Here is an 18,331-nt window from a genome sequence, read left to right as displayed (position 1 = left end):
GGAAAGAAATACCTTTAAAAAATTGCCACCTGGTTTAATTAAAATGCTCAAGCGATAATGGTTTTTTTTCTTGGTGCCTACTGAGTCCTTGGTGACCTGAGGAGGGGCGGGGCATCTATTATAATTAGGGGTGGAAAATTCCCTAGGGAGTTTAGGAAGGTCCATTCCCTAAACAAGATTGTTTTAGTAATTCCTTGTAGAGACATTGGCAGCTCCTTCATATTTCGTGTCTTTCCTGTATATAAAGTGCTGGTGATACCTTTTCAGGGTCAAAAAGATGGACAAATGTGAATCAAGCAAAGAACAGAGTTCTAAGAATTAGAGAGTTGTTAAAAATGATACTAAGCAAGCATAAAGCAATGTCCTTTTTATTATTCTTTGCAATTTTTTATGTACCTCTCTCATAGGTTACTTAACAAGGCTTCAAAACTGACTGGTTGGAAATTACTGGTAATGATGATGTATGTAATAGCTGCACTGGTCATTCTGATAGCTTCTAAAAACTTCTCAAAGGTAAAGTGTTTAATTCCCAGTAATTCCCAGTTCTCTCTCCCTAAACAAATAAAAATAAAAGACATATGAATCACAGAAGGGAGTGACAGTAATACACTTATCTATGGCCACTAAATGATTCTAGGTTTTCCTTTAAAAAAACGCATAACTTTAAAAAGGACTACTGTCTCTGAAATTTATACAGAGCCTGGAACTAGGCCATATTTTGGGGGCTCATTTTTTTCACATGCCCCAAGCCCATCTTGAACTTCAAGGACAATTTCAGGAAGAGCCAATGACTGCCTTTTAAGGCAGAGTATCCCAAATTCTAAATTAATTTTCAGGAGAGAAAAGTAAAGAAAGCTAAAACATGTCTGGTTATGAAGAGTCCAGAGGGCTGCCTATAGGCATAAGAAAGTAACAAGCATGGAGAGTTTTATGGTGCTTTTTAAAAGTTATCTTACTAATAAAGGAGATTTAGAATGGGACTAATAAATATCTGTCCAGACAATTTGTGAAACTGGATGGAGTGGCAAATGAGGTTTCCTCTTCAAGAGGGCCTTGGAGTTAGAAGCTCATTCAAAATGCACGAGGAATAACTGTAGGGGGTCCTTGACCAGCAAGGACCCCAATCTTGGGAAGCAATGAATGAGGTGGGAGTCAAGATGGAAGGTCCTCCCATTTATTGGGAGAAATCATCCATTTTTATAGGGTTTGCACTACATGAGCATAAGCAAGTGGCCAATGGATATGAGGGTGACAGCATGGGAAGGAACAGAAATGTTGCAGAGGGACAGGATAGAAATGTTGCAGTACGGGAATATTGTTGCACTTTGATCTGGTATGGGTATTGGTGTAGGTATGGGAAGAATCTGGATTGTTGTAATGTATGGTACACTATGGTATCTGCAAGGGTATGGGCAAGATTAGGACTGTTGCAAGGTGGTATCTGTAGGGGTATGGGAACAAGGGGGATGTTGCCCTACAGTATCTACAAGGGCATGGGAATGCTCGGGCATGTTGCAAGATGGTATCAGAGCTGTGTGAGCTACGTGAGACATGAGGCAGGATGTCCCCGTAAAGTATCAAAGATGTTCCAGTAAGTAAAGTAACAAAGCATTGTGTTAGGCACTGGTTCAAGAGCATTAGGTAATGGCCAGCTGGGTCCCTCCTGGGCTTGTGAGTCCCTCATGGACAGGCTCTGCCTGCATGTGTAGGATGACTACAGGGGCTTCTCAAGGGCAGAGGCCCTCCCTCCGGGTGCCTGCCGTTCCACTCCTACTAAGCCTGTCTGGTTTACCCAGGAAACAGGCCAAGTGCTAGGGTCCTAACAGCCCCAGGGTCGGCACCAACCCCTTATAAATAACTACAAAGAATAATGGGATCATTGATTTTTATAGTAATAAAGAATCACAATAATTCAACCCCTTCTTTTTACAGTGAGGGAAGGCGAAGCCCAAAGATATTTAAGAATTTGTTGAGGGTTGTGCAGCTAGTTAGTGACAGAGCTCAGATCAGAATAAAGTTTCCATCTTTTCCAGGATCTCCCCCCCCTCTCCCCCCCCCCTTACACACACACACACACACACACACACACACACACACACACACACACGTTTTAGTAGATTTTAGCCAGTTCCTGCTCTTCCTTCCACTGTCTCAGTTGGTTACTGGGGACTTTTTATACTTTATAGGTGTAGTTTATAGACTCAGAATGAGGAAGTATCCCTACCCACAGCTGCTTGGATCATCCCTTCTAAGGCTACTTTCTGTCTGTTTTGGGTTTCTTTTATATGTAATGAGTTATATAGATTGTCTTCACCTCTTCAAATGTAAGCTGTTTGAAAGAAGGGACTATTTTTTTTTCTGTGTATTTCCGGTGTTTAGTGCAGTGCCTAGTACATAGTCCTAGTAAAAGCTTAATAAATGTTTGTTAATTGATTTGATCATCTTGGTAAAAGTATGGTTGATGCAGTTGTCACCCTATGAACACTCTTGTGGAGTGTTCTTTCAGCTCCATCCAAAAACTGAAGGTCCCCCTTTGAGCCAATGCACATCTACCCACCTTAGACACTTTGTGATGAGCTGGATTCTTCCATGATGCCTAGGAACATGCCTAGATCTTCCTCATCACTGGACTTTAACCAACTCTCTCACCTTCAAGGTATCATCCCACATTTCTGCTCTGCTATGCCACTAAATTCTTAGAAAAAGCCAGCAACTCTCATCTTGACTTCCTCAGCTCCCAATCACTACTCAGTCCCTGGCACTCTGGATTCTCATCCCAAGTCTCTGCTGAAGCTGCTCTTTCTACATTTGCCAGTCGTCTGTTCATTGATGAATTGCATGGCCTTTTCTTAGTCTTCATCCTTCCTGACCTTCCTTCAGCTTTTGACATTCTTCCCCAGTATAGTCTGTCTTTGAGTTTTCATGCTGTTTTTTTTCCCTTTCTTGGTTCTCCTTCTAGATGTTTGATTATCATTTCTCAGTTCCTTTGAATTATTCATATTCTATTATCCATATCCAATTCCCCAACCATGAGTGTTCATCTAGTTTTCTGTCCTCGCCTCCCCTCCCCTTCCCTCCCCTTCCCCTCCCTTCCCTCCCCCTCCCCTCCTCTCCCTCTTCCCTCCTCTCCCCTCCTCTCTCTTCTCCTTCCCTCCACTCCCCTGCTTCCCTTCCTTTCCCTTGCTTGCCCACCTGTGTATTACTCTGTCCTGCTACCTATCTCTTTGTCTGTCTGTCTGTCTTGCTCTGTGGTATAATGAATAAATGGTAGTGGAAGGTTATGTGTTCGAAGATGCCAACTTACCAACAAATGAAGATATGGAAATAGAGAAAAGTTCTGTGTTCTGCACACAGTAAGTCATATTTCTTATTATTTCAGTTCTGGCCTACACTGGATTTTCCCATCTCTGTACATTACTGGGATGCTTCCACGAAACCCTCGTGTCCTAAGTCATCAAACAATCAAACAAACACTGACATGAAAATAAATAAAATCAAGAAGCAGCTAGACCAGCTCATTCCACACAGGCCTTTCTCTCATATCAACACCACCACGAGTGCAGCCCACAGTGTGGCCAAAATCATTGATCCTAAGACCAACTACTGCAGAGGGGATCAGCTAGATATTGTCCTGGAGGTGAGAGACTACTCAGGACAAAGAAAAACATATGGAGGGGACTTCTTAAGGGCCAGAATTTCTTCCCCAGATCTGAAGGCAGGGGCTTCAGGAAGAGTGATTGACTTCAACAATGGCACCTACCTTGTCAGCTTCACTTTATTCTGGGTGGGCAGGGTCTCTATGTCTCTTCTGCTCATGCATCCTAGTGAAGCGGTGTCTGCGCTCTGGAGAGCAAGGAATAGAGGCTATGATAAGGTGATTTTCATAGGCCAATTTGCCAATGGCACATCCCGGGTCTTCAGTGAATGTGGCCTGGTTCTAAACACAAGTGCTGAACTGTGCCAGTACCTGGACCCTCGAGACGAAGAAGCTTTCTACTGTGTGAAACCTCCGCAAGCGTCCTGTGATGCACTGTCCTACCTGAAATCTAAGAATAAGCAAGTTTCTTATCTTAGCAGCCTAGAGAAAAGCCTCTTTGTCAGGTAAATAAATCCTTCAAGAACAGTCCTGTCTCAATGAGCCAATATACATGAAAAAGTATATTTCCGTATTCTCATGAAGATGTCTTTTCATGTAGGAATGTGGATCTGAAACCACTTTGGAACTGAGTCTATAATACAGGCAATAATTGCCCTTCTACTAAATACACACACACACACACACACACACACACAAGTTTACTACATGGCCTGCAACTGTGACTGACATTTCTAGAGATTTTGATTTTTCTGTCCACATCCCAGACTTGCTGAGGCAAATGAGTTGGCTTGGCCTCTCTTTTTCAACTCTTTGAATTCCAGGATGCCAGTTGAGTAACCTCTGTTCCTTTCTTTTTAAGGTCCAATGTAGGGGTGGAGATTTTGAACAGCTTTGATCCCATCAATGTCTCAGTGTGTAACAGTAAGTATTCTTTTTAAATGTCAACCCTCTCAATCAGAATTGCTCCAACTGTAAGCTTGCATTCCCTGAGTCTGAGATGGAAGATGTCTAATTTGGGATGCAACTCTCTCCTGGTTTTTCCCCTACCTATCTGATCATTTCTCTCTCTCCTTTGTTGGATCCTCATTCAGATCATGCCCTCTAACCATAGGTGTCCTTCAGGGTTCTGTCCTGGTTCCTCTTCTCTTCTCCTTTTATACTGCTTGGTGAAATCATCAGCTCCCATGGATTTAATTACTATCTCTATGCTGATGATTCTCAAATCTACCTTCCCTGCCCCAATTTCCCTCCTTACCTCCAATCTTGCATCTCCAAATGCCTTTCAGATATCTTGAACTGGATTTCCAGTAGCCATCTTAAGTATGACACTAAAAATGCCAAAATAACTCTCGTTATCTTTCCCCCCAAACTCCTCTCCCTCCTAACTTCCCTATTACTGTAGAGGATGACGCCATCTGCCCAGTCCCTCAGTCTTACAACCCAGGAGTTATTTTGGATTCCTTACTATCCTCTTATTTCCCGTATCCAAGCTGTTGCCAAGACCTGTTGATTTCACTTTTGTAACAGCTCTTGAATATGCCCCCTTCTCTCCTCTAACACCATAGCCATTCTGGTGCAGGTCCACATCACCTCACACCTGAACTATTGCAATAGCCTACTGGTGGGTCTGCATGCCTCATGTCTCTTCCCTCTCCAATCCATCCTCTATTCAGCTACTAGCATAATTTTCCTAAAATTCAAATCTAATCATGTCACCACCTTAGTCAATAAGCTTCAGTGTCTCCCTATTTCCTTCAGGAGCAAATACAAAATGCTCTATTTGGCTTTTAAAGATCTTTATAACCTAGCCCCCTCCTACTTTTCCAGTCTTCTTATACTTTTCTGTCTAACCAATAAGTCCCAAGTTAACTGGGCAGTTTCCAGCCATCAAAATTTACTTCCTTTGGAGAGGAGAAGGACAGAAATTGGGAGATGGAGTGGGAGAGGAAGAGGGAGAGGAGGGGAGGGAGAAGTTGAGTTGAGTGATCTCACTGGCTGGGTCCTCATTAAAGCAGCTGGGACTACTCACTGGTTGAATTTCTCCTTCATTTTGAAGAGGACCATGACATCAGGGAAATGATGACCTGACTTGCAATTGACTTTGATTTGAGTGAGGGAGGGCTGTGCAAGGTCACCAGCCTCACTTTCTCCTCCAGAGCCATCTGGATCCAGGGGCCAGATATTCATCAGGATGACTGGAGATGACCCAGGATGCGATGGGAGACCCTGGCCCTTTTAGGCCTTTTTAGGTTCTCACTTCATTTGTATTTATTCTCTTTACATGGTTTAGTATTCTCTTCTATGTTGTTTTATTGTCTTCTCTCGTTAAAGTGTAAGCTCCTTCCAAAAAAGGAATTAATTAATTTTATTTGTATCTTCAGCACCTAGCACAGTGCCTAGCATATGATGAGTCATTTCAGTCCTGCCCAACTCTTTGTGATGCTATTTGGGGTTTTCTTGGCAGACATACTGGAGCGGCTTGCCATTTCCTTTTCCAGCTCATTTTACAGATTAGGAAATTGAGGGAAATAAGGTTAAGTGACTTACCCGGGATCACACAGCTAATAAAAGTGTCTGAGGCCAGATTTGAATTCAGGTCTTCCAAACTCCAGGCCCATCTACTGCACCACCTAGCTGCCCTATAGCATACAGTAGATGTTTAATAAATGCTTGTTCATTGATTAATTGATTGATTGATCCTAAGTCCAGTTAACTAAAGTGCAGTTCTCCTTGAGAATGAAGGATGAACAATAATCTGTGAGTAGTAGTAGCTGCCAATCTGCTGGTTCCTGCAGGGCAATGTTGCTATTTCCTTCTCTTCCTCCTCCTGTTCCTCCTGTTCCTCTTCTTCCTCCTCCTCCTCCTCCCTCTTCTCTCCTCCTTTTCTTCCTCTGTCCATGTAAGGAATCATACCATTACATGTGGGTGCTTTGTCCAAAGGAATATAAATTTTGATCACTTATACTTCTCAAGGGATCTTGGGGTTACAGGCTAGATTTTTTTCTCCTTCCCCATTTATTTATTCCATTTTTTTTAAACTGGGACAATTAACTCTTTCATCTCTTATGGTTTTCATTTATGATTTCTTGAAATATAGCTATGCAAAACCAGGCTTTGATAAAGCCTATTATGATTCAAATGGAGCTTACTTGACTATGCCTTTAAACCCAAAATCACTCTGGCATGCACTGATGGCCAATAATGGGACCCAGTTCAAGCCTTACTTGCCCATTGTTTGGGTTTTGATGGCTCAGAATGAATGTAAATAGCAATTGTTTCTATTCTGGCCAAATTGATTCTTTCTTGAAGACAAGATAAGCCATCTTTTGGCTCTTACCTAGCCTTTAATCACTAAATGGGTGTTGCCTCAGACAAACTGAGACTTGGGAAGGACCTTAGCTTAAAAAGGCCAAGTTCTCCTACTACATCTGAGGCCATCACTAGCCATCTTGACTTATATCTTGCCACTGGACTCTGATGACTCTTGGGGAGAGAGTGAGGCTGAAGACTCTGAACAGCCCTGCCTCACTGAAAGCCAATTCACTTGCAAATTAAGACATTACCCTCCTGAAGTCATTGGTCCTCTTCAATGATGAAGGATAAACAATAGTAACAGTGGTTTTAGTGTGTAGCCATTTCTACCTTTCTCTGTTATGGGCAGGCTAATATGCTTTTAATTATAGCCACTTCAAATAGCTAACAAAAGCCTGGCTAGTTATCCTCAGGTTAAAATAAAGACATTTCTTTTTAACCTCAGCAACCAAGGTAGATATCATGATGTTTGGTCTTAGAAAGTTATTTGACAATGTTAATGAATTCCCAAGTTTATCTATGGCTCAGCATGCAAATGTATTTAAGCCAGAACAATCAATACTTCTAGATTGCTTTTGTTTCTTTGATATTATTGTTGAGGCTTAGGGGTGCTGGGACACTGAAGTAGCTACATGCAGATTCAGCCCAAATGCATCTGACCCAAGCCTTCTTTCAGCCAAAGAAAAGGTTTATTAGAACACTAACTGAGGGTGGGCTTGATTCTAACAGTCCTTGCCTTGGTAGATGAGACTAACTCTTTTTATAGGAAAAAGATCTGGATGGGAGTGGCCAGTAGGCTGTGGTGACTAGGAGGTAACAGGGAAGGGCCAGGAATTTCCAGGACCCAGACCATGTGGCCAAGGGAAAATGGGGTTTAGGTAAGATCAAGGCTGGGAAGTAGCCAGGAGAAATCTGGAGGTAAATAGTCCTTGGAGGGCTGGACTAGGTTAAGGATAACCTAGAATTGGAAGATTGGGCTTAGGCTACAATAAAAGAATTACTAGGATGGCTTGATGCCTCAGGGGAATGCCAGAGACTTGACTAAGTGGGAAAATTAAAAGAGAGTTCAGGAGAAAGTTCAAAGGAGAGTTTCCAGGACTCATAAACAAATAGGACCCAAATTCTTTTGGGGTAAGTTCTTAAAGGTCTTGGCTTGGGCCAGGTACCCTGTCACTATTGTTGTGTTTTATCGACAGATCAAACAATGTCATTAAAAGGGAAATGCAAACCTAGGAAGTGGTCCCCAGTCCCCACTGGCTATGTCTGGAATAATGCATGGAATCTGGTCTTCTGCAATTTGTCTTATTTCCACATTGAGACCCAAATGAATGTTTGTTTGAAGGGAAAACTCATTTATATCCTGGGAGACTCCACAACCCGTCAGTGGATGGAATACTTCACAAAGAACATCAAAAGTGAGTTTTGATATTGAGCTCTTCCTCAAATCTCAGAATCTGTTTCTTCAGGTTTCTAGGAGAGGGGATATAGTCAGTCACATACTGCATTTTTTTCATATTCCTTAATTTCAAAACCTTTACTTTTTATCTGAGATGCAATTGTCATTCCTTTGCTTTTGTGTATTTCACAGACTTAATGGGAACCAGTGAGAATAAACTGCCTCTCTTCCTTCTTCACAGATAGTTCCCACTTTATCATTCATACAATGGATGCATACAAATTAAAATTCAGATAGGATGAGCTATATATAATTAGACTGGAGGAGGAACATCAATGGATTTTTGCTACACTTCCCTTCCTTCAGAGAGGTTCTGAGATTTATAAACAATATAGGAGAATGGCTCTGTATTATTTTAAGAAAAAATCTGGGAAAGGAAACCCCATCACCTCATCTGACAGTAAATAATACTGTAGAGACACTATTCACCAAGAGTATTCCCACTCACTGTCCCCATAGCAGTTAGAGAAATTATTACTTTAGTTCCACCCCTAATTTTATAGCTGAGAAAACTGAGGCCCAGAGAGGTGAGTGAATCAGGACTGCTCCTAGAATTCATTTCGTAGTCACATGTAATCTTAGAGCAGGTCAAGGCCTTAGGCATTGTGGAGTCCAATCCCTTCATTTTATGGGCTCCTGACTTCCAAAAGAGTGCCTTTTCCCTTATCTTAAGGATCCCCTTCCAATAGATCAAGATTTGATGGTAAGTATCCTAGGGCAGTGTTATGTAAAGGAAAGAACACAAGACTCAGAGTCAGAAATAAGTTCAAATCCAACCTAAGATACTGACTTGGTTGTTATCTTTCCTTCTCAAAGAGGACATCACTATGCTAGAGTCAAGTTTCAATGTGTCTGATTAGGGGCTGATCAGACCAATAGGAGCTTGGAATACTCTACTACAGGTTGGGCAACAATAGTCCATGTGAACATTTGGGGTGGATACGCTAAATTTGTGCATCCTGAATTTCCTTTGGGCTCTGTCAATTCTGCTTTGCTTATAGAGCACAGCACCTTCTCTGATGTGGGAACATCATGCTGGGCGGTCCTGTACCAGTGTCTCCCATGTCACACAATCAGTTCCAAAATTCTTAAGAGACCTTGAGAGTGTCCTCATATTACTTCTTCTGATCACCATGTGAACTCTTGTCTTCTGTGACTTCTCCATAAAACAGTCTTTTTGTCAAGCACACATTCTGCATTTGAACAATGTGGCCAGCCCATCAGAGTTGTGCTCTCTGAAACAGAGTTTGAATGCTTGGCAGTTTAGTTTGAGTAAGGACCTCAGTGTCTGGTACCTTATCCTGCCAGGTGATATTCAGAATCTTTCTAAGATAATTCAAATGGAAGCCATTCAGTTTCCTGGCATGACACTGGTACACTGTCCAGGTTTCACAGGCATACAACAATGAGGTCAGCACCACATCTCTGCAGACCTTCAGTCTAGTAGTCAGCCTAATACCTCTTCTCTCCCATACTTTCCTTTGGAGCCTCCCAAACACTGAGCTAGCTCTGGCAATGCATGCATTAACCTCATTATCAATGTGTATATCCCTGGAAAGTACACTACCAAGGTAAGTAAACTTATCCCCAGCATACACATGGCCAAAAAAAAAAAAAAGACACCACCCACACTGACTAGACCTTGGGCAAGTCACTTAACCAGTCTGTGCCTTTACAGATAAGTTTCTTTATTTGTAAAATGAGGGGGTTGGACCCAATGACTCTAAGGTCTCTTTCAGCTCTAAATCCATGATGCTATCCCTTTTACTAAGAATTGATCGTGTGACATGGGAGATGCATTCCACCATCCCTAATTGTTAGGAAGCTTTATTTACAATAAGCAAAATCTTTCTTTGTGATTTCTGCACATTCAACCAATCAATCAACCAATATTTACCCAATTTATTACATATGCTGGGCTTATTACTTATGCTTTATTTTCAAACAAGACCGATGACATCATGGGTGGTATCTTGACTTGCTCTTGCATTGGATTTAAGTGAGGCAGAACTGTGCAAAGTCATCAGCCTCACTCTCTCCCTGAGTCATCACAGTCCAGTGGCAGGACAAAAGTTAAAATGACTGGTGATGGCTGGTATGTAGTGGATAACCTTGGTGTCTTCAATTTCTGACCAAGCTCTATGCACTTCATAGCTCCTGCTTCAGCTGCCTTTATTGCCATTGGAACAAATTATTCTTATCTGCTGGGGGATGTCTTCACATGCTTGTGATAGACATCCCCCATGTGCTGGGAACTTGGTTAAGCACTGGGGATGTGTTCTTTTAAAATCAAACCACAGGCAGGGGGGTTCCTGTCTAGAGAGGCATAGGGTTCCTTTGTCAGCCCTTTCTTTCTAGCCTGAATTGATGGGCCATGCTTACCTCATGGTAAATTTGGCTATTGACAAATTAAGTCCTTGCCTGGGAATCTGGCTTCTGCCTTAAGGAAAGGGAGCACAAAAAGGCTGGTTGGGTTGGGGCAAAGAAACCCAATTCTTTGAATATTAACTGGGAAAGACCATACTGGAAACAAGTGGAGAATAATGAATCAATCACACTTTAATAAAGCAAAAAGAGTACAAGGCAGTCACAGAATGGCACAAAGAATGGAGTGGGAGAGGAAGGCAGAAGGTTCAGGAAAGAGATGGGGAAATGGGAGGGGCATATAGAGACAAGTAATTGCTGATCAGAGTGGGGAGCACTCAGGCAGCGTGGATCTATAGCAATTGGACAAGTGCTGGGGGGGCAGGGTTTAGGGTCTGATCACAAGAACAGACTGTTAAATTTTCAGTGTGAAATTTACCCTTCGGAAACTAGCAAATGCTACAAATCAAGGCTTTATTTTTTATTTTGTTGTCTAGATTTAAGAAATTGATGGAAAAAATTTTAATAATCCAAATTAAACTTACAAGCATGTCATGGGTAATGTTTTTTTCCTGACAGTCATTTTGTTAAACATCTACCAGCACATCACTGGGTGATGGGTGGCCTATGCAAAGGCAAGACATAGAATGTGTTACATAAGGAACAGAGAGAAGGCCCACTTGGCTATGGATGTCAGAATGTGAAAGAAGGAATAAGGTCCAATGGATTTAGAAATATAGGTTGGAACCAAATTATGAAAGGCTTTAATACCTAAACAGGAATCTCATATTTTACCTTAAAGGCATTAGGGAGTTATAGGAGTTGAACAAGTAGGGGAGCGACATAATCAGATATGCATTTAAGGGAAATCACCTAGTCAACATTGTATAGAATAGACTGAAACAGGTAAACTAGTTAGGAGGCTATTGCAATAGTCTAGGTAAGAGGTGAGGTTAGACTGAATTAAAGCAGTGTTTGTATGAAGTAGAAAAGGTGTTAGAAGGGAGAGATGTGAAGGTCAAAATAGAAAGACCTGGCAGCTGACTAGATATTTAGAGGAAGGGACCATGTAGTCAAAGATAACATTGATGTTATAAATCTAGGAAACTGGAGGAATGATGGTATCAGACAAAAGTAGAGAAGCTTACATGAGGGAGTATTTGGAGGAAAAGATATTGAGTTGTTTTGAACATAGTGATTTTGAGATGTTTCTGGGATAACCAGTTTGAAATATCCAATAGGCAACTGGAGATGTAAGACTGAAACTCCAGGAAAAAACTGGGGATACATATGTATATATAGATAGATAGATATAGATATCTCTATCTCTATCTCTATATGTATATATATGTAGATAGATAGATAGATATAGCTAGCTAGCTAGATAGATAGATTGCTGTCTATTGATATAGATATATGTATCTCTTTATCTCCCCCCAGAACTGTCATGTGACCTTGTGGACCATTCTGTCCACGTGGTTTTCTTGGCAAGGATACTGGAGTGGTTTATCATGTCTTTCTCTGGTGCATTAAGGCAAACAGAGGATAAGTGACTTGCCCAGAGTCACAGAGCTAGTAAGTGTCTGAGGCCAGATTTGAACTCAGGTCTTCCTGACTGCAGGCCCAGTGCTCTCTCCACTAAGCCACCTAGTTGTCCTCTAAGCAAATGCAAACTAGAAATTATTCTTCTTCCAAAAGACAGACATTCAAGTGCTTGAAAATGCTTATCATATCACCCCTAAGTTGTCTATTCTTCTAGCTAAATATTCCATGTTCTTTCATCTCACCTTTATGTTAGAATCAGCCAGGGCCATCTCCAGTTGTCCTGGTCTATGTCTGACTACTGGACCCAAATGGGTCTGCAGGAGAAAGTGAGGCTGGTGATCTTGCACAGACTGCCCCACCCCGCCTCACTTAAATCCAATTCACTTGCAAGTCATGGTATCACCTTCCTGATGTCACGGTCCTCTTCAAGAACAAAGGACAGACAACAACATATTAGAATCAGCACCAGCAATCTCACCATCTTGGTAAGCCACCTCTGATAATACTCCATTTTCTCAAAATCCTTCCTAAAACATAGTGCCTGGAAGTGAATAAAAATAATATGGATGTTATTTGACCAGGGGAAAGTATGTTGAGACTATCACCTGTGCTCCACTTAAATACAAACTGAGATCCTATTGCCCTTTTTGGCTCCCATATCATGTGACTGAATCAGAGTGAGCTTGCAGTCAGGTCTACAAAAACCTCAGACCTTTCATGTAGAAACAGTTACTTTTCCATGTCTCCCCAAGTTTATACTTATAAGAGTAAATGTTTGACCCTTGCTGTAGGATTTTATATTCACCTCAATTCAATTTCATCCTGTTATATTTGACATACTTTCATATCCTCTCAAGGGTAGGATCTTTTTGGATCTTAATTCTGTCTTCCAATGTATTAGCTGGTCCTTAATGCCTTCCTGTCATATGTTAATTCAGTAAGTATGACATCTATGCCTTCATCTGAATCACTGACAAGGAGTATGGCATATAAGACAGAGTGCTTGACTTGAGGCCAAAGGGTGACATCCTGCCTCAGACATTTAATAGCTGTGTGATTCTGGACAATTTCATGAACCTCTCTCAGCCTCAATTTTCTCACCTATAAAATTTGGATAATTATATCTGTAGCACTTAACTCATAGGGGTATTGGGAGGATCAAGAGAGGCCATGTATATAAAGTGCTTTGAAAACCTAAACATGCTATGTGAATGTCAGTTATTACTATTATTAGCAGTAATAATAATAATAATAAAATCAAAGATTACTCCCTGGGGCGTTCCCCTAGAGACATTCTTCTATGCTGACATTGGTCAGAACTGAATAGGAAAAAAAATAGAAAACAAAATCATCTTGCTTTTTATTTGAGTTCTTTACATCCCAGAAGTGATGGGAAAAATAGATCCTCACTTTCTCATTGCTCTGGAAATATCTGTAACCTTCGTTTCCCTAAAGTACGGTATTTATATACATTATCATTTCAGCAAAACTCTATAAAGATGCTGTCAGTACTGCATTGATAAATATCACTAAGCTCTTTCAGGATTAGCCTGCTCGGGGAAAGTGAAAAAGGGACCAGGGAGGAAGCTAGCATTAAAGCAAAGGAGTCATTCCTTTCCAAATATTTGTTTTCTGTATGAATAGGATTAATATTGCTCTTATAACCACTACATTTTAAGAGGATTGGAGGGCTGTATATTTTGAAGCTGAAAAAGTACTTTTTGAATATTGTTTTGGAGGCAATCATTTGTAACTGTGTCCATGCTATTCATGGCACATTTTTTAAGGTGATCAATCTTTCATAACTTAAATAGGTAGTTCTTACCTCTAAGACTACACATATTACCTCTCTATTCAAAGATCTAAGCTTCAAATTAATTATCTTCTTAATAGATCTTCACTTCACTTTCACAAGAATATGTTATTGTTCAGTCATGTCCAACTCTTCATGGTCCTATTTGGGGTGTTCTTGGCAGAGATAATGAATGGCTTTGCCACTTCCTTCTCCAGCTCGTTTTACATATGAGAAAAGTGAGGCAAACAGCTGTGTAACTTGCTCAGGGTCACAGAACTAGTAAGTTTCTGAGATTTGAACCCAGGAAAATGAGTCTTCCTAACTCTAGGCCCAGCACTATATTCCACTGTACCACCTAGCTGCCCCTCAACAAGAATATATTGCACACTAATTGCATGTTCAACCCCATGCTAGACTGTGGGCATAAGCAATAGAAAGAAATATAAGAGCTCGATCATATAAATTAATCAATCAATCAAGGAATATTTATGAAACCCCTGCCACTACAGCCTGGCACTATACTAGGTGCTAAGAATCCTTTTGGAGTTTGTGAGGTATTTAGATAATCTACTTAGGAGACACATAAGGCAAATGCTCAAATGGAGGTCAGAAGTGCTACAAGGACACCCTCAAAGTCTCTCTGAAGAAGTTTTGTATTGATTGGGAGAAACTGACATAGGACTGGACAGCATGGAATGCCTGCATCAATGAAGGTGCTGTGCTCTATGAGCAAAGCAGAATTGCAGTAGCACAAAGGAAACATGAGATGCACAAATCTAGAGATATGTCCATTCCAAATGTCCAAAAAGACTATTTGTTCCTGACTTGTTGTAGAGCTTTCTGAGCTCATGTTGAATTGATCAGCTACAGGCAAACACATGCACCTTGATCCCAACATGATGTCATCTATCCTCTTTGTGTATGAAGGACAAACAACAGATAATATTTTTTTCAAAATGAGAAGCAATGTGTCATAATGGATAGAAAGTTGGCCTCAGAGCCAAGAGGACCTCAGTTTAAATCCTATCTCTGATACTTAGTATGTGATCTTAAGTAAGTCACTTAACCTCTCAGTGCTTTAGGTAACTCTTTAAGACTATAATTTGCAAAAGAAGGTGCCAAAATGCTTCAGTAGAGGACATTTCCTCACCAGGGAGTACCCTGTATGAAAGGAGTCATAGGTCCAGTTCATATCCCCAGTCTCTATCCCTTCAGAATGTATGGGAGAGGTGGAGCTAAGATGGTGGAGTAAAGGCAGGGACTCATTTGAGCTCTCACTCAAGACCCTCCAAATACCTTACAGTGGAGGGGAAGGTGAGGGGAAAGAGGAGTGAGTGATCATCACTCACTCATCAGAATTGGCTCAAAGAGAGAATAACACATTTAACTGTGTATAGAAATCTATCTTACCCTACATGAAAGTAGGGGGAGAAGGGGATAGGAGAGGGGGGAGGGGCGATAGAAGGGAGGGCATATTGGGGGAGGGGTAGTCAGAAGCAAAACACTTTTGAAGAAGGACAAGGTGAAAGGAGAGAGAGAATAGAATAAATGGGGGGGACGATAGGATGGAGGGAAATAGTTGGCAATAGGAACTGTGAAAAAAATTTTGAAGCGAGTTTCTCTGATAAAGGCCTCATTTCTCATACGTAGAGAACTGAGTCAAATTTACAAAAATAAGAGCCATTCCCCAATTGGTAAATGATTAAAAGATATGATCACTTTTCAGATAAAGTAATCAAAGCTATCTATAGCCATATGAAGAAAATATTCTATTGATTGGAGAAATGCGAATTAAAAACAATTCTCAGGTACCACCTCATACCTATTAGATTGGCTAATAATAAAATGTAAGTGACAAATGTTGGAGGGAATATAGGAAAAATGAGACATTGATGCATTGTTGATGCAGTTATGAACTGATTCATTCATTCTGTAGAGCAATTTGGAACTATTCCTAAAGGGCTACAACACAATGCATACCCATTGACCTAGCAATACCACTGCTAGGTTTGTATCTCAAAAGACATAAAAAGCAAAAAGGAAAAGGACCTATATGTACAAAAATATTTATAGCAACTTATTTCTGGGGCAAAGAATTAGAAATTGAGTGAATGCCCATCAATTGGAGAATGTCTGAGTAAGTTGTGATATGTGATCATGATGGAATACTATTGTACTATAAGAAATGATGAGCAGGGTGCTCTTAGAGAAACCTGGAAAGACTTATATGAACTGATGCAAAGTGAAATGTACTGGGTACAAAGTAACAGCAATATTGTAAGATGATCAACTGTGAATGACTTAGCTATTCTTAGCAATACAATGATCCAAGACAAATCTGAAGGACTTATGATGAAAAATGCTATCTATCCTCAGAGAAAGAACCGATGATGTCTGAATACAAATTGAAGCATACTTTTTCCCCTTATTTATTTTTCTTGAGGTTTTTTGTCTATATTTTATTTCACAATGTGACTATTATGGATATGTTTTGCATAATTACATCTGTATAACCTCTGTTGAATTTCTTGCTTTCCAAATGAGGTTGGGTGGGGAGGGAGGAAGGGAGATAATTTGGAACTTGATGTTTTAAAAATGAATATTAGAAATTGTTTTTACATGTAACTGGGGAAAAATAAAGATAAAATACTAAAAAAAAACCACATCGATAAAACTTAAAAAAGAAAAAAAATATACGATTAAATGATGGAATGAGTTAAACATTATCTAGTTCATGATTAAATACCATTATATAACATTTTTCATTATTTGCCACTTTTGTACAACTACTTCCTCATTTGGTCCTCCACTGGGTTGACTTATAGTCTACTTAGAGTCAACTATGTTCCCCCTTACCTTTATTCTATGCTTCTGCCTAACCAATCTTTGTAACTTTTTAAAAAATTCCATTTGTGATTTCTCTCTGTTATCAGCACTGATGTCTGTTGACCTCCATGGATTTGGGAAACTCGGTCATCAACTGGCTGTGGACTTAAAAAGGAAGATCTCCATTCAGTGGCAAAGACATGGCTACCCTTTGGTTGGCTCAAGTAGCTATTCAGCAAAAGAGAATGAGTACCTGGCCCATGCCATAGACAGAATAGCAGGGGACAGAAACACTATTATTGTCTTTTCTCTGGGCCAACACTTTAGGCTTTTCCCCATTGATATCTTCATCCGACGGGCCATCAATGTCCATAATGCCATTAAACGTCTATTCCAGAGAAGCCCAGAAACAAGAGTGATCCTCAAGGGTGAAAATACCAGGGAAATTAGTAATGATTCTGAGCGATTTAGTGACTTCCATGGCTATATTCAGTCTCTGGTGTTGAAAGACATCTTCCAGGATGTTGACGTGGGTTTCATTGATGCCTGGGACATGAACATTGCCTATGACACTAATAATGTCCACCCACCTGAATATGTGGTTGCAAATCAGATTAACGTGTTCTTAAACTATGTTTGCTAGAAAAATAAAACAACCAGATCAAATCCCAGTTATCCATGAGCAAATTATTTCTGTTCTTCTTTATCAATGTGACATCAAACCAGCCAATATCTTACCACCTAAAAACTCACCTCTAATCAATTAGGTAGAAATTAAAATACGAAAAGAAAAATATTTAAAAGAATGGATTTCCCTTGATACAGTCAAATTATTCCTTATCATTTCTCAGTTTTGTTCAGTGGCCATTGCATCATAATTCTCACTAGATTATAAGCTTTATGATCCTCTGATATCTCCTTTCTACCCCAAGTAGCTCTTAGTCATCTAATCACTCAGCATTCAATTTGAGACAGGAGTATTTAGCATATTCCCTAAACACTAAAACAACTCTTAGGACTCCACATTGGAGTAAGCATAAAGGAGTGCCTCCAAACAATATACTTTGCTGAAGAGATGGTGTCTTTTTTTTAACCTCTCTCAGTACTCCACACAGCACTTTGTATACAGTAGATTTTCAACAAATATTTTAATGTATGTCTGAAAAGAATAGATTTTCCTAGACAGCCAACTTTGTCATCTTCTTGCTCAGATAATCCATTCTTTCTCCATTGCAGCTGCCAACTTCTTGGAAGCTTAAAAGTCACTGGATCCAACCACATCATTAACTCATCAGAAACATCCTTGGATGATCTGAATTTAAACACCCAAAGAGAAGAAAATTGAAATTTAGGATTGAGAGGGAAGGGGGTACTAAAAAGGGAAGGAGACAAAGAGCCTTGAACAGGAAATAAAAGTTGGGATGAAGTGTTGAAA

At 40.3% G+C, this 18,331-nt stretch overlaps 1 protein-coding gene across 2 annotated transcripts; it reads left to right on the top strand.

Moving 5' to 3' along the window:
* Positions 1-426: 426 nt before the first annotated feature.
* On the top strand, positions 427-17,539 carry LOC118840038 (NXPE family member 4-like). Of its 2 annotated transcripts, none has more exons than XM_036747545.1 (5): positions 427-513; positions 3,380-4,101; positions 4,458-4,519; positions 8,107-8,325; positions 17,004-17,539. In XM_036747545.1, the coding sequence occupies exons 1-5, from the start codon at positions 454-456 to the stop codon at positions 17,537-17,539; spliced, it is 1,599 nt and encodes a 532-aa protein (XP_036603440.1). In that variant the 5' UTR covers positions 427-453. The 2 variants fall into 2 exon arrangements, with proteins under 2 accessions (XP_036603440.1, XP_036603439.1); XM_036747544.1 differs by lacking the exon at positions 427-513 and adding an exon at positions 5,565-5,575 and having other exon boundaries at positions 3,479-4,101; positions 4,458-4,523.
* Positions 17,540-18,331: the final 792 nt, after the last annotated feature.

The sequence above is a fragment of the Trichosurus vulpecula genome, chromosome 2 (genome assembly GCF_011100635.1).
Source record: "Trichosurus vulpecula isolate mTriVul1 chromosome 2, mTriVul1.pri, whole genome shotgun sequence".
Taxonomy (NCBI): Eukaryota; Metazoa; Chordata; class Mammalia; order Diprotodontia; family Phalangeridae; genus Trichosurus; species Trichosurus vulpecula.
Note: the sequence above shows the minus strand (reverse complement) of the source record. Positions and strands in the feature narration are given on the sequence as shown.

Bases quoted from the DNA above. Each gene is read 5' to 3' on its own strand.
- LOC118840038 (XM_036747545.1), top strand. From the start codon at position 454: ATGATGATGTATGTAATAGCTGCACTGGTCATTCTGATAGCTTCTAAA. The intron at 514-3,379 runs GTAAAGTGTTTA...TTATTATTTCAG, and splicing joins CTTCTAAAAACTTCTCAAAG to TTCTGGCCTACACTGGATTT. The intron at 8,326-17,003 runs GTGAGTTTTGAT...CTCTGTTATCAG, and splicing joins CTTCACAAAGAACATCAAAA to CACTGATGTCTGTTGACCTC.